This window comes from Vanessa cardui, chromosome 14 (genome assembly GCF_905220365.1).
Source record: "Vanessa cardui chromosome 14, ilVanCard2.1, whole genome shotgun sequence".
In the NCBI taxonomy this organism is placed as follows: Eukaryota; Metazoa; Arthropoda; class Insecta; order Lepidoptera; family Nymphalidae; genus Vanessa; species Vanessa cardui.
In genome coordinates this window covers 4,245,936-4,271,046 of record NC_061136.1, presented here as the reverse complement: position 1 = coordinate 4,271,046, position 25,111 = coordinate 4,245,936, and the positions used below count along the sequence as shown (strand labels likewise).

The window sequence follows — 25,111 nt, the reverse complement described above, 5'->3', positions numbered from 1 at the left end:
ATCATGCGCGAACATAAGATATGGTACCCGCGTTCTATCTAAAATTGATCTTTGCAGATCGCTAGGCTCAGATTCCAGCCTTAAGTTTGAGAGCTCGCATATCATTTACATCAAGTGGTAGTAAATACTTATAAAAACAGGTGAAACAACAACGAGTACGGAAAAAGTTTTCCTGTAAAGTCAGCCTGTAAATTCCCCACTGCTGGGCTAAGACCTTCTCTAACTTTGAAGAAGAGATTATGAAGCAAATTCCACCACGTTTCTCCAATACGGGCTAGTGGGTTCACATGTGGCATAATTTCGTTGAAATTAGTCACACGCAGGTTTCCTCGCAATGTTTTACTTCACCGCCGAGCACGAGATGAATTATATACTCAAAATAAGGACTAAGGACTGTGAATCCGCAATTATCAAATATAAAATATATAAAATACAATTATCAAAATACTGTCACACTATTTCGTTGTAAGATGCAAAAATCAATAAATGTTCTTGCATTTCACTTGCGTTTGAAAATAATTCAGTAGTATTCAAGTTACGCGTCAACAGTCTCTTGATTCACTATCCTAAAATAAGAGTGCCACGTTGAAACACACGCGCTATTTAATTGGTTAGTTCCAGATATTTAGGCTTAAAAAAGTATCCATTGGCAACGGTTGTGTTGAATTTTCCCATTTCTTACTAAAATTACTTAGTGTGCGTTTTCGATTTTTAAAAATATTTGTGTGGAATACGATTTGAATTTGATTTTTTTTAATAGATAATATTTTGAATTTAATTGAAACTAATGAACGAAAAGTTATTATGCCTGTTTCTCAACTATTTAAAGTCAATACATCGATTGCAGAATAAGTTTGAATGGCGAACAAAGCAATTGTTTAAGAAACTGTAACAGCTAAAGCCACGCAATGTAGCAGCAGTTAGTACTGTAAAAACTTTTCGTTAAGCTATGTACTCATAAGTCATTTTATAGTTAGTCTTATCTATGAAAAAATAAGGCCTTGTTTTTTTTTAATTTTTTAATTTGCAAACATGGAAATTTATTATATTGAAAATTAGTTGTCGCCCGCGGCTTCGCTCGCGTTTTATAGGTTCGTCGTGTTGTTGAGGATTTGTTTTAGTTGCTTCATACCAAATTACAATATATTTGGTCCTGTGGCTTGATTTGAAGAAGTAACAGACAATGTCTGTACATTTTCTTTTCGCATTTATTATAGTGTTAATAAACGATTATAATATATTTATGTGAAAAACATAAACCGGATGAGTTTTATCGCATTTCTAAGGAACTAAATTTGTTTTGAGCGAGTCATAGATATTTCAAAATTACAAAATTAATTTAAATCTTAATTTACTTAGTCCTTTATTAGAGACGAATATCTGAAGCATTTTCTCATTTCGTTCCGAACTTAGATTATGTTTTAAAGACTGAACATCGCAGACAATTTTCTCGTTTTAAGCAAACAACCCTTGAATTTTAATTTACTGCGCGAAATTGAATCATTCACCTCTTCCTTACAAGATTGAGGTTTTAAATTAGAATTTTGCTCTGTTTCTCACATTACTTGTAACCTTCTTGGGGCAAGGTATCAGTTTCCATAATAAAATTCCGCAGACATTTTTAACTTTGCCGTTTCGTAAATTCACATAAAAAATACATTGGTAAAAAAAGCATATTATTCGATACAAGATTTTATAGATGATAAAAAGCGTGAAGTTAATACCTCTTGACTTCCAAGCAGGATATATTAATTTAAATAATTGTATTAGACTGTGTATTTTTTAAATGTTGAAAAAGAGTAACTACTGAGTTTCTTGGCGGTTCTTCTCGGTAGAATCTAAAAAAAAGAAGTAATGTTGTAAAATGACGATTCAAAAGTGCTTGTAAAAGCTTTTTTTTTTATTATGTGTATATATATGTTTTAATTTTTTCTACAAACTACTGATTGAGGACGCATTTGTTCGTGAACGTTAGGTATAAAGATGATTTGTCTTGTTTAACTATTAGAAACGATACCTGGTGCAGGTTTTAAAATCCTCATCTCTTCGAAGTCAGTTAAACCTGTTAATTTGGACGACGTTAAATATAAATATTTGGGGCCAATTTCGATGGTTAAAATTTTTATCCCTTGAAAGTAGGATGTCATTAATGTTTCTTTTATGTAAGTAAATATACTTTAATTAAAACATATAGGCTAACTATGTTTATAAGATATCGATTTCAGAGAGTTTCGTAATTTGAAAATAGAATGTAAATATGAAGATTATTTTCAGTTTTTAACGATTTTTTTTTAAATTTACTGTATACATATATTCCCTATTCTTTTTCAGTCGTAAAAAACATAGCGTTGTAATCTTCGTCGACACAAAAGTACAGAAGGATTATTTATATTCAAAAAATATTTCGTGTTCAAACTAAATCCTACTATTGTTTAATTTATGCTTTTAATAGTATTATTTCAGTCATATGCTATTTATTCGTGACTTTATGTCAGGTTAATAACCTTTATTGCTTTGATAACGAATTGGCCTGTATCATTCATGTAATTCGAAACAATTTCATATTTTGCATATGAAGCAATGCTTTCGGTATCTAAATTTACGACTTGGTAGTTGTCGGTAGTTTAGTAATAACGTCGGGAGAATATTGCATTCCTGAGGCGAATTGCCTCTGAGCTCGTCGCTTGAGGGATTTGATAATGTTTAACGTTACTCCGAAATGTCATCTAATTTTATATTTATGTTCTTCAAAGTGTATTTCCATCGTCGTTTGTATCGACTTTTGGCAGAAGGATACAGTTTTTTTATCTGTCCCTCGACAGTAATAAGTATTTTTGTATAAAAAGTTTTTATATATTAAACGTTGACTTATGAGGTAACTTTATGAAGAGTTTAATCTAATTTCATGTTGTGGCTTTGTCGTTATGTCCGCACAAAGAAATATTTCCAGAATATTCTAAACTTTTTGTTTTATTTTTTAATTCGCTTACTTTATTCAAATATGGAATACACGTGTGACAAAACAAATGTATGTAAAAGCGAATGTACGAAATGTTTCCCTTAATATCGTGTAGACGTATAGAATTGTAATTTTGATCAAAGCTTTCAGTACATTAAAGACGAATTCAATGGCTCGTGTGAAATGTATTTATATATTAGTGAATAGAAACATATATCTACAGATAGAAGTGTTTGTTCATATTTCGTTTACCAAATTTACACCTGAACATTTTACTTAATATTACGAGGTTGTGTTACATTCAAATGCAAATTCTATGCATACATACGCCCCAATTAGTAGATTGGATATTACATTCATAGCAGCTAATCGAATATACAATCGGAAGCATGGGGATTATTAAGATGTTGGTGTAATATTAATTAAAACAACATCAATAATTCAATCGCCAGTGTCAATGTGTAATATTATTCATAATTTGTAACACGGCGTGGGCTTATGAAGACTAAAGAAAGCTTGTACAGACAAAGAACACAATAATAAAGTAGTACAGTGTTGTCAGTTGGAAAGGTGAATGAATAAAATGCTCAAATAATACAGTATGTATTATTTCTTTATTGAATGTTATAAATGTGAAAGTAACTCTGTCTGTCTGTCTGTTTGTAGCTCTTTCACGACAAAACCAATGAACTGATTTCATGAAATTTGGTGTGAAGCAAACTTGAACTTCAAGGAAATATATAAGCTATGTTCTTTTCCTAACACATGATAACCAACCCCATAAAATGCTAGCGAAGCTGCGGGTGGCAACATGTATCATATATTTTTCATATTCATATTTCGTGCAATGTTTAAGATCATAACTTACAACGTAGATACATGTATTTTGTAACAGCCACAATTTTTTCTCATTATTAAGAAACCAATTAATACTATACAAAATACATCACAAGATCACATTTTTATTTTTAAGTTGAATAGGTATATCCATGCTTGAACAGAGAAGATAATCCATATTATTAAGGTATTATGAATATATTTCTATCAATCCATTATATAAAAATGTAATTACATTTACGTTGAACACGAATATAGATAAATGAATCATACTCGACGGTACTTTCCGTGAGACTTTATTCTGGGAAGCGAAATCTCCCATGCGTCAACAAACACCCGTATGACCTAAACAAATATTTGGTAAAGAGGAGATTAAACCCACTTCAACGGCTACTTTTAATTCCTCCTACCCATAAATTGTCATTTTAACAGAACGTTTCGTGTTGAAATAGTCAGCTGTTCTGTAGAACTAAACTCTAAACTCGCCTTTAGAAACTATCGTAGACAGATACGCGATACAATTATATGAAGTATAATACATTGAGATTACACAAAATTAAATCAATTTTTTTTTTTCAAGTAGGCTTTCGTAATCACATTTGAATCGTCATATAACAACTATATTAAGTGAAGCTATCACCGGTTCGGACAGTAGGTTCTACCGAAAAGAATCGGCAAAAACTCAGTAGTTACTCTTTTTCAGCATTTGAAAATTCAGCCGTGTTAGTTAATTATATATGTATGTAATACATCCTGCCTGGTAAATATATAAGTAAAACAAAAAAATAGGTTTCATCTTTAGCAGAAATTTAAAATTTGTGATTAAAGTATCTCCGAAGTTAATTCTTAATATAGAAAATAAAGCTTGACTCGCACAGGTAATATTTCACAATTCACGGACAGCGAAAACACTGTTTCTTTAGTCATAATTTTTTTTTTAAACCCACTCTGAATTAGTAAATCGTTAAAAAAAAAAATTAGTTGATGGAACCCGATATTTCGACATTATCTACGAATGTCACAAGACTGAAGTTTGCGGGTAGATGTTGATAATTTTAGAAGTGTCCATATAGGACTACCTCCTTTCTCGTACGTTTGCTACACTAGAATTTTCGTTTACAATTCGAAATATCCAGGTCCACCGACTAAAAATAAAAAACTAACCATAGCATGGTTAGTTTTAAAATATATAAAATATATAAATATATTTAAAATATATTTAGGTAAAAAGTTTTTTTTTGTAAACCATTAACTTGACTTGTCGTATGTGTAGAGATGGACATCATTTATATCGTGTAAAGTGTTTGCTCTAACTCATGTAAACCGCGTTAAAGATGAAATCTGCACTAAAATGGTAAAACGGGTAATATTTTTCTTACTTAAAATATTTTCGTTATGCTATTTGAAATCTCATGGAGTAAATATTGCACCATTTTTTATCTAGTGACAAGAAAGCTGGTTTCAATTTTCGAATAGAGATTCTAAATTGGTATTCAAGATTGAGAGGCTGCCGGCATTCCTTTCAGCGCTCCATTCGGTCGTGATTTTTTCGTTTTTTTTTTATCTAACTTATTATTGAAAATTTATTTTACTTCTGAATTGTAAAAGATACCATTGGCTTGCTTCTTACCTAATAATATGCTACGAATAATTTAGAGTAAAATTAAATTTTAAATTAAGGTTTGTTTGTTATTAATTATTATCGATTTAAAGTAATTAATGTTTATACTTATTGGTAATAGGTTTTGGTCTATTCTATTTAAAAAGCCTTTTTCAAGTCTGGTCGGTAATTGCTATGACGATATATAAAATAAAATAATATCCGTTTAAGAATCCGCTTCTAGCGAATATTTTATCGGAATCGGTTAAATCATTTTAAATTCACAGAATCTCAAACATTTACTCTTTGCGTTTCGAAATGTATTATTTGTTATATTCATATCAATGCTTTTAGAGAAACTCCGTATTGAAACGGTTGGTTTTCTTAATATTCAATTCAATGTATTCGTTGAAGCGTGACGAGTCTGAAGTTTGCGAATGAAGGTATCGTGTGTTAGAATTTCTACGAACGCGTTTCATGAGTCGTGGCTTTTTAATTTTCTTTAACGTAATCAAGAAATTTTACAGTGAATTATATATGTATGTACATTTTCCTTGCAAGTCTTATGAGTTCAATGAACTGTAGAAATAAATTATGTTTAATTAATCTGTATCATATATTAATATTATAAATGTGAAAGCTACTCTGTCTTGCTGTCTCTGTCGCTCTTTCACGGACCAAATCGCGGAAACAAATTAGATGAAAATTGCTATGAAGCAAACTGGTACTCCAAAAATTTTTTTTTGTGTGACACATGACAAGCAACACTCTAAAACGCGAAAGAATCCGTGGCGACGACTAGTTATATATACATAGTTTTATCATAGTAATTTTAGGACACTATTTCTTTTTAAATAAGATTCGTAGCTTACTCTAGCCAAACCTATCGTTGTATGTATCGTTTTAGTGTTTTCCATAACTATAAAACAAATGACTCTCGTTTCATATCAATGTAAAAAAGTATGATGAGCCACCTGATAGCTTGCCACTTTGTATATCACACTTTATATGCCACAATCATTATACACTGGCATATCATAAGAGCATATGAAAAAAGCTCCGCCGAATATAGTCCATATGATATTTTGTCACTTTTTCACTCGCTGGAAAAATGCATTACGCGCTTCCCCTGCGTGTTGGAAAGTGGGGGAGGTACTCCCCGGAGCCCTGGACGCCGAGTGTGCCAAAGCATACCAGGTTTACCCACTAAAAAACCAGAGATACCCTCTCCGTCTTTCGGCGGACGCCACGGGATCGCTTACGCATGCTACCGTGACGAACTGCTTGTGATAAGACTGGCTTGATTAAATCTCAAATCAAAACACAACCAAACAGTGTATTATGTTTATATTATATACAAAGTCGGTGCACAAAGTTGCATCACTGGTAAAACTAGTAACTCTAACAACCGCGAAACTTTAAACTTATTCGTTTTAACGTCAATTCCATACAACTGAGGTATGATTTAATCATTTGGACAAAAATAAATTACTGTCGAAATTAAACGATGACAAACGCATTTCTGTGTTAGAATGTATAAGTATTGCTCGTAACAATTTTATATTCGGGTTTTTCGATCGTACCTTTTTTATTATTTAACCTCCATTAAGCTTTTATTACTTTTATTTCTAATGTAATGCTATCGCACAACTGAAACACACTCGAAACAAGCTTGCGTTGTGCCATAAACATGAGAACATATTCTTCGCCATTGAAACAAGGATTTAGATGCTTTATGGTATGGTCGAAATCATAAATCAAAACGTCCTCACAAAATCTGGTCACGTTGATGAGAAAATAGGAAATGAACCAGTCGACGCTACGATACTAAATAACAACTAGAATGTTTGTCGCTATGTCCGATGTTAGATTATGTGGTATACGTATGTACACAGACGTATACATTTTAAATAAATTATAAAGGTATAAAACTACTCACATATTCTCTCACACATTTATATATAAATTATATACTTTTACCGCCCAACTCAGAACCTCGTTATCTTCGCTGTTTCAAATAACAAAAATATGTTTATTACCTACTGTATATTGTAAATTGACATTATAAAAAAAGAAAAAAAAATTGATCCCGCTGAGTTTCTTTCGTATTATATTCCGAACCGGTGGTAGATTTTCGACTATCAATAAGAGAGTGTGAACACTTCCATTTTGAATAAAGGTTTTTGACTTTGACTTCCCCGCTCCCCGTTCATAAACAACCGTCTTTTGTTTTTCTCGTGCCAGGCAGTACCAGCTCGGCACATCACGCCACGAGAGGAGGAAGTGCCGAGAGTGACACAATACGGTTTCAATAACCGATTGAATAATCATACTAATAAATGTTATTTCATTTAAAAATCAAAACAGTACAACATTTTATTTCAATTAAAATTATATTTTAAGAATCATGACAATAATTATTGTTAGTAAATATTAGCCTTTACCACGTGACAATAGAATTGAAATTTATTTGTCTTGTCAATGGTTCAAACAAGGTGCAATTTTTTATCGGTTTCTTTGTTTTTAATATGCTGCTCGATCAATAAGAAAATATCCTGAGGAAATCTACATCTGTTATATGAATGCCTGCAATCTGTTTATATACCAAGCGTTGAAATTTTGGTTGACTATGGTCCAAACTTTATCTTAAAAAGAGAACAGGGTTTTGCTCTACAATGGAACATACTGTTACTAAACTTATTAGAAAATAATCGTTATGATCAGGTTGATAGATTGTAAGAGACTTTGTGCTATAATAGTATTTTTTTAATTAACTAGACTGGTGAATTTATATGCGAAAAAGAAATAAATATGCAACCTAAAAAATTTTTTTTTTAATTGTAAAATTTGAATACTAATAAAGAGTTGAGAATACCACGACATTTAATATGAATAAAAGTAATCAAATTTAGCGGTCGTGGGAAACGGAATCAAGCTAACAATGCAAATGGCAAAATCATATTAAAAACAGAAATATATTTTGTTGAAATAAACAGGATATTCGAAAGCAAGACTCGGTTAAGACATGTTAGAGTACAATGTCTCAATTTGCATATGAAAGGCATTTGCATTGCATTCAAGGAATCAACTTGTTTTCACGTTCTACATTTAAAAAAAATCTTATTTATAGTACAGGCTGCATTGTTTCGTTGTCCAATTAGTTCTCAATTACAAATGTCAACAAAATTAGTTTTTAATAAAACAAATGAATATTTATAAAGACGTTATATTATTAGATAGAAGTCTATTTTTTGATTTAATTGATGATGTTATGTTATTAAAATATAATTAGTATATTTAATATTCATTTTATATGTAAACCATACAATTAAATTCAATGTTTGAATGTATTGTTGTTTATATATACTTTGTTGGTAAATAAATAGATAAATCAATGTAAATTCGTATAATCTAATACCTATATAACTAATTGGTATCATATAATATATTTGTATAGAAGGAATGATTTTACTTCAATAATTAATCGTGATCCCACATTTTATACACTTTACGTAAACGCTATAACGTTCTATGATAAATAAATGAACATCAGACAATTATAAAACGCGCTTACAAAGTTTAATATTTTAGTGTTAAGCATTCGTTACTATATAAACGTTTTTAAAAAATACGCTGAACAAGTTGAACTTCTAAATTACGAATGAAATAGCAAAGTTTATTCTAAAAATTAAGTCTACGCTGCAGTGCGACCAAGTATCGCACAGTTGCATAGAAAAATAGTGCCTAAAATAATCTAATTTATTCTGCCTTTTGTATTATTTTTTTAAAAGCTCTTGCACAGCGCTGCAAGTGTTGCAAGGTTGAATTTTTTATTTTGTAAATAATTATGCGATACGTTTCATGTGTCGCCATGTGTACGATAATGTTAACGTCGTGGTTTTACGCACGTACGTGCCAAACCGTCACGCGCGTGTCGACGACAAGTATATAAAGTTTCAACTTAATCGGATGAACTATTCGTGAACGTTAAGAATATCAAAAAACTATCTCTGTTTTTATATATATATTTTTATGGTATGGGTTGGCGGACGAGCATATGGGTCACCTGATTGTAAGTGATCACCATCACCAATAGACAGTGAGGCTGTAAAAAATATTATATCTTACATCGTCAATGCGCCACCAACCTTAGGAACCAAAATGTTATGTCCCTTGTGTCTGTAGTTACACTGGCTCACTCACCCTTCGAACTGGAACACAACAATACTGAGTAATGTTATTTGGCGGTAGAATAACTGATGAGTGGGTGGCACTTACCCAGACGGGCTTGCACAAAGCACTACATATATTTACGAGCTGTTACCCGCGGCTTTGCTCGCGTAGAAAATATGAATATATTTACAAATTAACCTTAAATATTACATTGATATATAGACTTCTTGGTTCACAACACTTTTTTCCAATTAAAATATAGCTGATGTCCTTTGTCAGGCTCTAGATTATTTGTGTATAAAATTTCATTTAAATCGGTCGGTAGTTTATGCGTGAGTTTTTGTCCTCGTGTTAGGTACAGACACAATTTCCAAAAGTATCTGTCATGCACTAAAGTATGGATATAGTACTTAAAAAAATACAGTCGAAAAATATGGCAGTGAAACTCGTCACTTTTCGCGCTGACTGGTTAACCCAATTTTAGATTTCAGATAAATCGCTAAACTACGTCACTATGGTTCACCTCATTTGGAGGCACACTTATTCGACGATTTGGCAAACGCTAACTGCAAATAACTGTCCGAATCGACCTGGCAAAGTTTCATTGCCAGCAGCGTTCATTAGAACAGCTATAACTTTAGTTTTTTAAATCGTTTTTACTTATGGATTGCTAATGAGAAATGTCAAACGACATTTCATTAGGCAGAATGGAAGGGTAAACTCTTTTCTTTCAGGATATGTATCTTAATATTTAAAGTTTTCTAAAATATTTTGCTGTTACTAACAAAAATAACCCCTTGAAAATTTCAACCAAACCTCGACGGAACCACAGCTATTACTTTTCTGGAATAAATTATATAATATTCAAGTAAAGCATGATTGAATTTTGCGGTCACCGTAAAAGCTGACAATTAACATTTCGGAAACGTCAAATATAATAATTAATGCCAAACGATTTATACTTGCACTAAATGAATTTAATGATAAATGCGAATACTAAACAGCTTATAAACCAACTGAGTAATAAACGTTATCGCTCTTTCGATTCTAGTTTGATCAGTGATAAAAAGCAATCGCCATGTGGTTGTATAGTAAAAGGAAACCTTGATTGAATCAAACCGACCTCTGTGATATTAACTGGGAATGTGGTTTCGGATAAATACAAAGAGAGTACGTCCTATGGTCGAGACTCTGATTCCAATCACATACTAGATCAAAGACTGGCATTAAATGCATCACAGACCATTGTTGATCGAAATTGACTCGTTAGTGATGGAAATGTACTTGATAGAAACAATAAAGATATTTGAAGGTTTAATATTATAAATACAACTAGTATGTACGAATCCTTCTGATAAAATATGCAGAGATTCCCTTATATCAATGTGTCAATTATTTCAACATTTTGCTTTTGAGAACTTGGAATATCGATTAGATTAAATTTCTTTGGACCGCGTCTCAAAGCAACGCGCTTCTCGTAAAACGAATGACGTAATCTATTTTTTGTATTGGTCAATACGAATTTGATAATAATAGTCGTAACATATGCATTTTTATAACGTTGTCTGGATTTATATATCAAATAAGACTTAAAGTTTGAAATTAATACGTAAATGAATTATCTGGAACTATAAATATGTTATTTACTTTTAGGTTAAAGGACCTAAAATAACATATAATAACATATTTATAGATTCGCTCAAGATTTAGCGGTTGGTTGTCATGCATTTGGCAAAAAAGTAGCCTGTGTCCTTTCTCAGAGTTACAGTTTGGTTCATACCAAATTTCGTCAAATTCGGTTTAGTGGTGTGGTAGTGAAAGTGCGACAGCCAGACAGACAAAGTTATTTTCTCATTTATAATATTAAGTATAGCATAAGTTCAGAAGAAATCGACTCGTAACAAATTAAAAGGTACATATGAATTTAAACATTCGTCAGCTACAGCAAATTGCATAACACCCTTCCAAATACTTGATCAATCCTATTATTACAGGCAAACAGCAATCCGGCGATAATCGATTTATCGACTTTCCCATCAATCTACAGTGATTTTCCAGATTTTGTCGAATGTTTCGGATAGAACATTTCGCGAATTAAGGGATAGCCGCAATATTCGAAGCTCTAGAGGGAATACTCGTGCCGTTTTCTGTATTGCGAATTTAGCAAACGTGCTCGTTAAATATAATTTTCAGTCATACCTTAAATGCCAGTTTTTGTATTTTAGTTTCTTTATCGCTCATTTTTATGTGTAGAGTGATTGTAGAGTTCAGACTATACCGACATTAAAAAATGAGTTCGTTCCATTATTAGAAGTTATAAGAAAAGTCTAAAAGTTTTGCAAAAGTAAAATAAAAGTAGCAGTCTAAATTCCACGATCATCCGATTATAATCAGTTAGTAGATCACACAAAATGTGTACTCAAAATATACTTTATTCAAGTAGGCTTTTACAAGTACTTTTGAATCGTCATTTAACAACTTTATTAAGTGAAGCTATCATCGGTTCGGAAAGTTGATTCTACCGAGAAGAACCGGCAAAAACACTAGTACTGTTTTTCAACATTTAAAATAAATAAATTATATATGTATGTAATATAATATAACTAACTGAATAGAAATCATAGCCGACATATTTATGAGTGTTTCATGATATTTTTCTTGACTGACTAACATTACTTTATTATATTATGTATATAGAAATTTCTGATGTTTTCCTGGTTATGAACTCGCGCCGATTTCCGATTGGGTGTTGACAAAAATAAATTAATAATTGTTTGTTTTTTTTTTTAAACAGGCCCTACTACAAGCACACGATGTGGTCGCGCGTGAGGTGTACGGCGAAGAGTCGCTGCGGGCCTCTCCGCCTCCCGTCAACGGCAGAGCTCAGCCTCCGACCGAAGAGGAGGACGACACTGAACCCGAGTTTGAAAACGTGACCAGAGTGCGCCTCGTACAGTTCCAGAAGAACACCGATGAACCCATGGTAAAAGATCATTTTTGACGAATGTTTAATTTTTTAATTTTATTTTTTATTTTTGAAGCTATTGATTGACGAACGAGCACATGAGACAAGGGCGCTGTTAGGAACATTAACCATTCCTTTCATCGCCAATGCGCCACCAACCTTAGGAACTAGGATGTTATGTCACTTGTGCCTGTAGTTACACTGGCTCACTCACCCTTCTAACCGGAACACAACAATACTGAGTACTGTTATTTGGCGGTAGAATAACTGATGAGTGGGTGGTACCTACCGAGACAGGCTTGCAGAAAAAAAACCCTTCCACCAAGTAGTTTAAGTTAAAGATTTTTTTATATATCAAAGGTTTAAATGACTCGTGCGAGTTACCTACTCTTCATATAATATGTTTCGGTCGCTTGTTATTTTTTTTAACTTTGCCGGATATTAAATTTCAGTCACACATTGCAACTAAATATGGAATCATACAATTGTGCTAAAAATTTGCATACACATTTGTCGCTGATGACAGTACAATTTAACAAACAATAATGTTTTTTAAACGTTTTAGCGCATGGATTTAAAAAAAAAGCTTTTTGTGAAATACTGTTTTTTAACCGAAATCTAAAAAAGGAAGTTATCAGTTTGACATGTGTGTCTGTAACATTGTTTATACTGATATATTTATTACTTTTAGTTGACTACTTTCTAATTTTGAAGTCGTCGTTTCTTTTTTCTTTATTATTTATTGCTTGATCATTTATGAATGATTTTCTATGACAAATATTTGAAAACCTTTCTACTCGGGTTATCATATACTTGAAAAAACCGTTTGAATTTGAAATCTTAGACTTTATAGTCAATGTACTTAAATCAGATATACTTAAAAATCAAAATTCCAAAGTCAATGATGGTCAATAAATTGAATACTATCACCAATAAATAAATACCATAAATCAGATATATATTCCAGGGTATAACGTTGAAGCTAGCAGATGACGGTCGGTGCATCGTGGCACGCATTATGCACGGTGGCATGATCCACAGACAAGCTACATTGCACGTTGGCGATGAGATCAAGGAAATCAACGGGACGCCCGTCGCTAATCAGTCTGTTGCACAACTTCAAAGGATGCTGGTATGAAGACATTATAGTTAATTAGTCGCATCTGCGATTTTACCGTGAATTCTGTAAAACTTTACCTACAAAACACATTTTACACTCAAATTGTGTACTCACAAAATTTCACCTAAATCGGTTCAGCGATTGAGGCGTGAAGAAGTAACATAAAGAGTTTCGCATTAGTAATATTAGTATGTATGTTTAGTATGTGGCGTAGAACTCACTGCCTTTTTGGTATAGTAGCTACCAATTCAAAAAACTAACAGAGAGGCTTTAAAACTTAAGGTCTTGGGTTTACTCATCCCGTTGAACTGTAAAACAGCTATTGGTTTTTCTAATAAGCAATTCTAGGTAGAAGCCTGCCAGGAATTCTGGAATTTACCAGTGTTTACACTACCGTGCTCCGAAACGATCCTCTCTCTTGAGGATGACTACCGTGGATGGAATGAGTTAGGGTGATAGAACATCATCAGTCTATGCTGTAAATTATAGATATATAGATTATTTCAAGTAGCATGTCTCCTTAGACTACAGTTTATAATCAAAAACATATAACCTGCTCTTTAGATAATGTATATGATTTTTTTATCGGCCTTGTTGGTTTTGGGGCTATCTTATATTCCTCCTATTATATCCTGTGTTTGAATTCTGATTCGAGTCAATTTAGTTCAATTTTAACATTTTCTTGCAACTATTTTTCAGAAACAATTCGGTTTTTGTAAATTGACGATGATAAACAGCTATGTCGTATTATTTGTTCTAATTTATAAGTAGAAGTGTTTGATGTACCTGTACTTTAGGACCTCGGAATCTGCAGTCTTACAGGCTGTTTACTCGGAAATTTTATGTTGTTTTGTATTTTTCTAACAAATTTAAACGTCTTGCAGCGGGAGGCTCGCGGCTCAGTGACGTTCAAGATAGTACCGTCGTATCGATCAGCTCCACCTCCTTGTGAGGTAACATACTAACATATATTTATACTATTTCCAATATTGAAATTAATTAATTACTAATAGTGCTCTTGGCAACCCTCAAGTCTCTGTGTTCTAGGAATGCTGTGCATTTTGCTAAAAGTTTATTTAAAGAAGGCAACTTTATTAATACTAGAAATAAAAGTGTGTTTAATGTAGTTTCTAATATTTATTTCAAATAGTTGTGTGGCACTAATGCGTGGTTTTGAGAACTAATAATAAAAAAAAAGTAGTTGATTCAAAAGTCGGCAAGCGCACATAAATAACCAATAACTGCTTGTCCTTAAAGCATCATACTGGTTGTGAATAAAAATGTAACTAAAACGATCTTTTTTTATTTTCTTCTAACTAGCTATTCCGGATAAAGCCTTCGCCCGTGCTAGTAAGTAGCGATTACCAGAGCCGTTGCTACTTTATGTTGTGTTTTGTTTTATCATATTTTGTTTTCAATTGTTTTCGTTTACGTTGTTTTGTGTTTTATTGTTCTCATCCGGGCATGGCTACGCGTCCTCGAGTTCCTTCGTTTCTGTGCGCTTGTTGTTCTTTAACATTGCTTCATTATATCATTACATCATCCTTGTTATCAAATTCATCCGAACTACTGACGAGATTCATGCATTAATTCTAGCTAAATCATATTCATAATTATTAACCTCATCATATATTCTGCATACAGATATTAGTTTAGAACATCCATAAATGAATAATTATAATTCGCATCTTTGCAAAATTTAGATAATAGAGTAATTGATTTAATTAAAAGTAAAAGTATTGTAATTTTATTAACTAGTTTGTATGTTGGTATATTGATGTCAGTATGGCTAATTTTAAATATTTTCATTATTACGAAAAATCATTAAGGAAATTTCAGTAATAGCGGCGTCTTCTGTGGAACTGGAGTAATAGAATAAAATAAATACTTTCAGATATTCGTAAGAGCACAATTCGACTATGATCCTCTGGAAGATGAGCTCATACCTTGTGCACAAGCAGGCATAGCCTTTAACACCGGAGACATATTGCAGGTACTTAATAAACTAGAATTTACTTACACAGAATGTAAGTTAGTACAGTGCCTTCGGTAGTTGATTTCTATATTTAAGATAAGATTTTTGTTCTGATGGAAAGATCGTTGTTAATTTCAGATAATAAGCAAAGATGATTCTCATTGGTGGCAAGCTAGGAAAGATGCCTCAGGAGGATCCGCTGGTCTCATTCCAAGCCCAGAACTCCAGGAATGGAGGGCAGCTTGTGCAGCAGCGGAAAGATCTAATACGGATCAAGGTTTCTTATTTTCAAATAATTATATGCCTTAAAATTGTGTGTTTTTGCTAAACTAGGAGAATATGGTGTTGCTTGGTGCCAGTTTACTATGGTCAGACACAAAATTGATAATTGTTAAAACGTTTTCGATTATTTCACGCAAAATTAGTATTGCCAGAATTACTTCTAACGATAACTGTCTGGCCATTTTGCAATTAGTTTTTGTGTATAACCGTTGGGAACATTTCATCAGCAAATGTTCCATTAAGGCTAATAGAAATCTGAGTACAATGTATTGTTCTACCGAAATTGGCAAGTATGGTGATTAATAGATCAGAAAATCACTTACTAAAAAGCGAATCTTTGATTGATTTTGGTCAAATGTTTTTTTGTATTCAGTTTTCATTGAGGGTGCTGTTAAGATTATTTTTGTTATAACATAAATTGCCTGATCTGTTTTCAATTCATTTCGAATTTCGTGTACGGTGTGTATACTTTAATTAAAACTTTAAGCATTAATTTTCTAGCTCCTTTGTGTTGTTTTAGGATGGAATAGTTATTAAAAATAATAATAATCATCTTGTCTGATTCTTCTTAGAGGAACGCTTGCTATAGCAGTGTTTGTATAGGACGTAAATTCTTTTAAAAGTATTGTATCTTCGCTGCACTTCACAGTTTCAATTTTTATATTACCTACGAGTAAAATTTTAATTTTTAATATTTGCAACTTTAGATTTATGTTTGATGGATATTAGTTTCATCGTCATATTAAACTGTTTCAAAATATTAACATTTCATATTTTCCTTTCAAACATTAACGTATATGGACGAATCAACAGTCGGTATGTAAAGTTTTCATTTATTACGCAACTTACACAAGCTCCCGGTGTAAATGATTATGACGTCATAAAACCCTAAATATGCATGGTATTAGTCATGTCAGTCCTGATGATTTATTGAAACCGTTGGTCCCTAGTTAGGTACGAAGTATGAAATGTGTAGATAAAATGTTAACGTTGTAATATTAAGGTATTGTCAATTTGTCAAAAATTCGGGGGAGTTTGTTCCATAATGTAATTATCTTGTGTTTTGGGATTTGCTTAGTCAAATGTCTACATAGTTTTGTTTCATTAATTTTATAAGACTTGTTTAATCTTTTAAAAAGTATTCCATGATTCATTATCATTGTTATTTATAATGAAAATGTTAAGTCTACTTTTTATCAAATTGTGTAAATAAAATTTCACTAATATTTTCATCTATACACGTACACATTTGAGTTCACAATGAACATCGCTTACTATTATGAACCTAGTATCGTAAAAATGTATATTAGTATTGTGTAAGTAAATATTTAGACCCATTGGCTAAGCATACCCCAACGTGTGCCCTATGTACGTAGCGGCCCTCATATTCCATTCCATTGCGAGTTTCGTTTGCATGAACGTGTTGTAATTTTGTGCGGCTAGGAGCTGAAGGCTGCGTCTCGCATACCGATGGATGCGAAAATACAGGTAAAATATTTGAATAATGCATAGAGAATTTGCTGATCGTCGTTTTGTTCGAATTCGAGAAATTTTTGTGCTTACCAGTACTTATAACAGTAATTGTATTAGTAGTGTGTTGTATTTCGTTGATAATATTTAGGCAGTACAGTCGCGGTAAGAAAAGCTTCGTCAACTTAAGATCTATTTTCGTGTGCTCACTATGAGTGATAATCTGCTTCACCGATTGAGAATGACGTATTGCGTCGCAATGATTTGATGTTTAGATTCAAAAGGTTCTAAGAATTTAAAACTTGATAAAGGAATGAATTTGAATACTGACGAAGATTTTCTTAATCTGACCGTACATCCTTAGATCATGAGTTATCAGAGTTTGTATAGACTGCTATTTCGTAATAATATATTGATGATAATTTATTCATTCGACATTTGAAAATTTTGGCAACTTACCTGATGTTGTCAGCTTTTAATTTTATTTAATTAAAAATTAAATTGACTGTTGAATGGTTATGTTTCAAGAATATTTACAAATTACAAATCGATATTAGTCAAAAGTAGTTTTCTTATAATTTTTATAATAATATTGTATCGAAGTGGATTTTATCGGATATTTTCTAACGTATTATGTTTTTTTTATTTGTTACAGTCAATTGTTCGATATTTGGAAGAAAGAAAAAGCAAGCCAAGGATAAATATTTGGCGAAACACAATGCCGTCTTTGATCAGCTCGACGTTGTTACTTATGAAGAAGTCGTTAAACTTCCTTGTGAGTTTCAATCATTTTTCCCTTTTAATAAATCTCAAGTATCATACGGTTTTGTAGATCATATAGAATCAAGCAAAATATATATTTGAAATATTCCATAAAATTATACACGAAAAGAGCCGAGATGGCCCAGTGGTTACAACGCGTACATCTTAACCTATGATCGCGGGATTAATTTGTGCTTATAATTCATCTCGTGATCGGCGTTAAAGGAAAACATGGTGAAGAAACCTGCCTGTGTATAATTTCATTGAAATTCAGTCACATACGTATTTCACCAACGCTCATTGGAACAGCGTGATGGAATATGTTCAAAGCCTTCTCCTCAAGGGGAGAGGAGGCCTTAGCCCAGCTGTGGGAAATTTACAGGCTGTTGTTGTTTTTTTGTTATTGTATAACTTATACGAATCTCGATTAGCACTTTATTTTTTACTAAGTAATATTTTATATGTAATTTCAGCTTTCCAACGAAAAACCATTGTGCTCTTGGGTGCACATGGAGTCGGTCGTCGTCATATCAAGAATACGCTCATCGCGCGTCATCCCGACCAATATGCCTATCCCATACCACGTGAGTTCTTTTTGGACAAATTTTCTCTGAGAACAAATCAAAGTTATGGCTGCTGCCTTATGCCTATTATGTCATGAACATCGCAAAGTCAATAAATCCTTCTTGGGGCAAGGTATCCGTTTCCATAATAAAATTCCGCAGACATTTTTAACTTTGCCATTTAGTAAATTAAAATCGTTTGTAAAAAGTAAATTGGTAGAAAAAGCATATTATTAAATATAAGATTTTATAGATGATAAAAAAGCGTGGAGCTAATACCTGTTGACTTCCAAGCAGGAAATATTAATTTAAATAATTGTATTTAACTAACATTACTTTGTATTTTTAAATGTTAAAAAAGAGTAACTACTGAGTTTCTTGCCAGTTCTTCTCGGTAGAATCTACTTTCCGAACCGGTGATAGTTTCACTTAATTGTAAAATGACGATTCAAAAGTGCTTGTAAAAGCCTTCTTGATTAAAGTTTATTATGATTTGATATATTAAAATTCCACAGACATTTTAAGCTATGCCGATTTTTAAATTTAAATCATTTGTAAACAATACATTGGTAAAGAAGGTATATTATTCAGTACAAGATTTTATACAGACGGAAAAAAAAGTGGAATTAATACTTGTTAACTTCCAGGCGGGATGTATTACATGCATATATATATTGTAATTAACTAACATGATTGTATTTTTAAACATTGAAAACAGTGACTACTGGGTTTTCTTGCTGGTTCTTCTCGGTAGAATATACTCTCAGAACCGGTGGTAGTTTCACTTGATTTAGTTGTTGAATCACGATTTAGAAGTGCTTGTAAAAGCCTACTTGAAAAAAGTATATTTAGATTTATTTGATTTTTGAACTAAATATCAATGGTTTAATCATTTTGTTTTTATTTATTTTTTCAGATACGACTAGACCACCTCGTACCGACGAAGAAAACGGTAGACACTACTACTTCGTAACACACGATGAAATGATGGCTGATATCGCTGCTAATGAATATTTAGAATACGGTATGTACTTCACAAGTTTTATTATGCGTTATATTTATTATCACGACATATAAAACAAAGTCGCGTCCGCGTCAGTTTATCTGTATGTTCGCGATAATCTCTAAAACTACTGAACGGATTTTCATGCGGTTATCACTAATAGCCACAGAGATTCATAAGGAGGGCTTAGGTATATAATTTACTAAGGTATTTTTGTAAATAAGTTGAAATAGAACGACAAATGTTAGACGTGTCGAAAAAAATAAACAATATAAGTAAAAGGGAAAATATTAAAAAAAAACTTACGTCCGCTCGTGTGATGTCGGGGGGGAGGGGCGGTCGCTAGTGGCAATTGAAAAATAATTCAAATAATTGCTCATGTTTCAGGAACTCACGAAGACGCGATGTACGGAACCAAACTGGAGACTATCCGTCGCATCCACTCGGAGCGCCGTATCGCCATTCTGGACGTGGAGCCTCAGGCGCTGAAGATCTTACGCACTGCAGAATTCGCGCCCTACGTCGTGTTCGTCGCTGCGCCCTCTTTGAACAACGTTGCTGATGTGAGTAAACCCTAGTTTCTCTATTGATATTGCCAATATAATACATAGCATATACAACGAACATTGAAAAGCAAATAGTGTTATTTTTAAGACACCTGTTGTCTCAGCGATGTTCCAAGATTTTACATAATAGGCTACTTGACTGGTTTTTAAAATCCATTTTATATTATTTAGTAGAAGTTAAGGTACCCAGGAAAAGTCGTTTTTTTTATTTCTAGTACATATTTGCCGAAAAATATCATATTAAAAATTCCATATTTAAATTGCGCGCAAAAACACTACTTGGACCATATAGCGCTGCAATCGGGTCGGTGACCTCACTTTCTTGTATTTTAATCTGTGGTACATATAGTAGAAAAGCAAGGTTTACAAGAAAGTGACTTCATCGTAAGCCCGGCCAATCAGGAGCGTTTTGTATCACGTGACAAACGTTTGAAAAAATGAATTTTTATTTATGGTTTTTTGAATATAATTTATTCAAAAATCTATAAATATTAGTATTATTTTCAACTTTCGTTAGTAAATAACCATTTTTAAACTCATAATATACACTGACTACAATAATTCACAATTTATTTTTCGCATTGTCAAATAGCCTATTGGTAAAATGTTCTCAACACGAGACGTCTTGGTTCATTTTGCCGATCTACATTAATATTCAACCAGTTAATACTGTCACCATTTCGAACTTTTTAATGGGATGGGGTTCAATGGGATTCTTAATCGACCTTCTCTTGGTGATTAATATCACCCTTACTAGCTCCAATGTTATACGAAACAAAGGTTTGTAAGTCATACTCCAATAAATTATTATTGATTTTTTGAAATTTTTTTTTACTAAATTGTAAAGCACCTTTCAAGAGACTTGGTTATGTACTATTAGTTTATGTGTAAACATTATCACTAAAATTTAAATATGATTCCATATGTATATCAGCATACATATATGTACAGTCGCGGTAAGAAAAGGTTCGCCTTAAGATCTATTTTCGTGTGCTCAGTAAGAGCGATAATCTGCTTCACCGATCCAGAATGACATATTGCGTAACAATGATTTGATGTTTAGATTCAAAAGGGCTTAAGACTTGATATAGGAATTAATTTTGACGAAGGTTTTCTTATTTTGACTGTTCTATGTATGTGGGTGTGCTGATTTTTTTTTAATGTATGTCCCAGTACGATGGGTCTCTGGAGGTACTGGCCCGGGAATCGGACCAGCTGCGTCGGACGTACGGGCACTACTTCGACATGTCCATCGTCAACAACGACATCGACGACACGCTGGCGCAACTCGAGGCCGCGCTCGCGAGGATGCGCTCCTCGCCGCAGTGGGTGCCCGTCTCCTGGGTGTATTGACCTACCGACTGCTATCTGTAAGTCATAACGCCGTTCTGAAATAGACTTTATACCCATAACCTTACAGTTTCTTTTTTAACGTATCGATATGTCGATTGTTACATTTTGGACTTACCGAAAACCTTACAGTTTCGTTTTGAACGTATCGATATGTCGATTGTTACATTTTGGACTTTGGATTTAAGTACATTTTCATTTTCGTATTTATTCGTCGTCTCATGTGTCAGATTTAAAATGACTCAAGTGCATCTCAATGGCAATCTAATCAGACTTTATGTTTTTATAATAGAGTTTCATTTGAAATGTATCGGCATTTTTGTTGTATCATTTTAAATCATTTTATTACAATGGATGATTAATTAATCTAGAGACTGTAATGTCGATCTGAAATAAATCTTATTGCCTAATCAAAGAGATCTATTTTGAATGGCCGTCTTAACTTCGATTGTTTGACTTATGCCCTTTGTCATTTTGTGTTGTAAGTGTATTTTTTCTTCTTTTGATACATTGGAATAATATTCATATCACAGTGTTTTTATTTGAATACCAAAATAATACATCGACATGACGATTAGCAATTGTTTTAAGCTAAAATAGATTTTATAATTGTCTATTAAGGTACAAATTCAAGTGTAATATTTAGTACCATATTTTATAATACGCAATAGAAATGTTGTTTTTTTTTTAGTAAATGATAAAGTCTATTTCATAAGACAAATTTTGACCGAAGGATTAAAATTTAAAAATGGAACATTAAACATGAAAATACAACGATGTTTAAAAAAAAATAGAGGTGTGAAATTTTTCGTCACAAGTTATAGGAACTTATCACACTTTAAATAATTGGCACGCTGGCACATTGGAAAAGTCTTTCGAATTATTGTAACAAAAAAAAAATGTATAATTTAAAAATCCATAATTATTAAGGGTATGTTCATTAAAAACGGGCATGGGCTTATATTAGTACAGAAAGCATGTTAAAAGACCTTTTTTATTTGTTACTTAACCAAAAAAGTATTTATATATTTTGTGATAAAACATCGTTTATTATTTAATGGATTATTTATATGATGTTAATTTATTGTTCTTTGATTATTATTTGCGTAACAGTTGAGTCTTAATTTGGTGCAATACCGCTCAAAACACTTTGTGCCAAATAATGACTGGTATCACAGATAATTCATCACACTGTTTCATGATTTTTAGAACAATGTACATAATTATACATTAGTAGGTAATTTACAAGGAGGGAATAATGGAATAATATAACTCTTTAGAGTGTACTGTAGCTCAAATGTTACCTTCAATATTTAATTGTAAGATCTATCCTATTATAAGTAACGATAACGTTGTCCAACTGAGATACAATATTAAAAAAAATACGTCAATTTAATTTAGACCTTTGAAATGTCACGTGACTCTTAATCTCAACTTATTAACAGAATACAAATAAAAAAACTAGATACCTTATTATAACAATTATTAATGAGTTATAACAAGTGTAATGATTAATTGTAATATTTAATGGCAACACTGAAATATGATAGTGTTAACTGTGTGAAAAATTAAATTAAAAAATATATGTATTGTTTCTTAGTTGGGAAACTTTTTGACTAATTATATCACAGGTTTTTAGAAGTCACAGGGTCGCAAAAACATTGTAGTGTATCGCTTTTGTTTAAACTTATGTATGTCTTGTTTATTATATTTCAATTGACTTTTCCCTGATATTCCAACGGGAAATATATATAAGTTGTTGACATCTTTGGAGTAATAATCTTTGATTTTAGATGGTATTGGTTATTTATGAATTTCGTTTTAATATTAAATATAATTTCATTCATTTCCCTTTCCTTGATAACGTAATCTTTTTAACTAAATTTGTTATTTCAATACGGCGATCAACTGCAACGCTTCTTGGATTTTTGTAAGAGTTACTATATTTTACGGTTATGATAACAAGTAAAAAAAATTGAAAATGTTTTATTAAATATTGACATAACAAAAATTCAAAATTAGGTTGTTTTTTTTAAGGTTTTGGTCGCCTATTTGAATATTTATTAAAATTCTCGCCTTTTGCACATTTGCATTCCTGTAAAGATACTACCTTGTAGCTGAATTTTACTATATAATTCACTTTCACTATTGTTACTTTAAGTAGTTTTAGGGGGTAAGGTCAGAAGAAAAAAAGATTACAATTTATTTGAAATTTAAAGTGCGGGTATTTTACCTTGTTTGCTCAATGTAGTAATCCAACTACTCAGAAAAATGACATAAGCAATAAATATGAAACCTTTTTTTAGTTTGCACTTAACCAAGTTTTTCTCATAATTTATTTATGCGTTCGAATACTCGCACTTGAAAATTTCCTTCTGTTATTCGTGAAAAATGGTTATAAAATTGTTTCCTTTTTGTAGTTATCATTTTAAATTGTCACTATTAGACCACTAATAGTCGAAACAATTCACTAATAGTCAATAAATAATAATTAACTATAGCTATACAGTTTCTTTACATATTTGTTAAAAATAATGTTTTCAAATCTTAAAATGTTTCATAATGTAAGGAGTCAGGTAAGATTTAATATAGTTATAATTAATATATTATACATGAATTTATTAATAGGTGTGTGACGTAATGGCGTGCGAGTAGCACTGGTTTGACTTTGGATAGTATTGCCATATTAAAAAATAATTTATTTTAGTTTAAATATGCAATTGCGATTACTTTATTGCATTATATTTCAATTAAAACAGACGGTAAGTAATCTAGAGATTCCGTCATTCATATATCGCTTATACATATATTATTTTATAGCAACAAATATATGAAATATGAAACAAATTATATCTAGTATAAATAAATTTTATTTACTTAGACAATTCATTCCCAATATTTGAAATGTTAGGTATTTATTTATTTGAAAAAAAAAATATGAATATTTAATATTATGAAGAAGTAATTATATAAAATACTATTTATCAATATGTATGACATATGTACTTATTTTTCTTTTAAATGTTGAATAGAAAATATTAATTTAATGCAAAGCATGTTACAATGTTTACACACACGTATCATAGATTTATCGTCTTGAAAAGGTTTGTGTTTCATAGATTTTAATTTTAGTAGTCATAGACTAATTTGTTGAACTGTATACCGTCTTAATAATAAACACATTGGTATCGGTCTATTTGTACTCAAATCTTAACTAAATCAATTTCACGGGAGTATAAAATATTACTATCTCTTTCACACCTGCGAGGTTAAAAAGAATAGCAATTATGACAATCCTGACGTTTTGGTTACGAAGCCGTATATGAAATAATCGGCACCAATGTGTTATACATGTATTGTCACATTCTTACAATTGAATATTTATGTAAGAATGTGACGTTAATTAATATGACGGATAGAATAGAAGATAAAATTCATTTTTCTCTGTTAGTGCTACTCATATATGAATGAGTGAGAGTTTATCTA

The 25,111-nt window shown here is 31.8% G+C and overlaps 1 protein-coding gene across 8 annotated transcripts in view; it reads left to right on the top strand.

The window, feature by feature from the left end:
* Nucleotides 1–21,946, top strand: part of LOC124535062 (peripheral plasma membrane protein CASK) — a 311,619-nt gene extending 289,673 nt beyond the window's left edge. For 3 of the 8 annotated variants that reach the window (XM_047111099.1, XM_047111098.1, XM_047111097.1), the window contains 14 exons: nt 12,364–12,552; nt 13,502–13,666; nt 14,539–14,607; nt 14,975–15,004; nt 15,549–15,647; nt 15,768–15,906; nt 16,725–16,727; nt 17,355–17,399; nt 18,037–18,156; nt 18,617–18,727; nt 19,623–19,730; nt 20,097–20,272; nt 21,449–21,738; nt 21,804–21,946. In XM_047111099.1, the coding sequence (XP_046967055.1) occupies nt 12,364–12,552; nt 13,502–13,666; nt 14,539–14,607; nt 14,975–15,004; nt 15,549–15,647; nt 15,768–15,906; nt 16,725–16,727; nt 17,355–17,399; nt 18,037–18,156; nt 18,617–18,727; nt 19,623–19,730; nt 20,097–20,272; nt 21,449–21,628 (1,434 nt within the window). In that variant the 3' untranslated portion in view covers nt 21,629–21,738; nt 21,804–21,946. The remainder of the gene's footprint in view (nt 1–12,363; nt 12,553–13,501; nt 13,667–14,538; nt 14,608–14,974; nt 15,005–15,548; nt 15,648–15,767; nt 15,907–16,724; nt 16,728–17,354; nt 17,400–18,036; nt 18,157–18,616; nt 18,728–19,622; nt 19,731–20,096; nt 20,273–21,448; nt 21,739–21,803) is intronic. The other 5 variants (XM_047111101.1, XM_047111100.1, XM_047111102.1 and 2 more) reach the window with 5 other exon arrangements.
* Nucleotides 21,947–25,111: the final 3,165 nt, after the last annotated feature.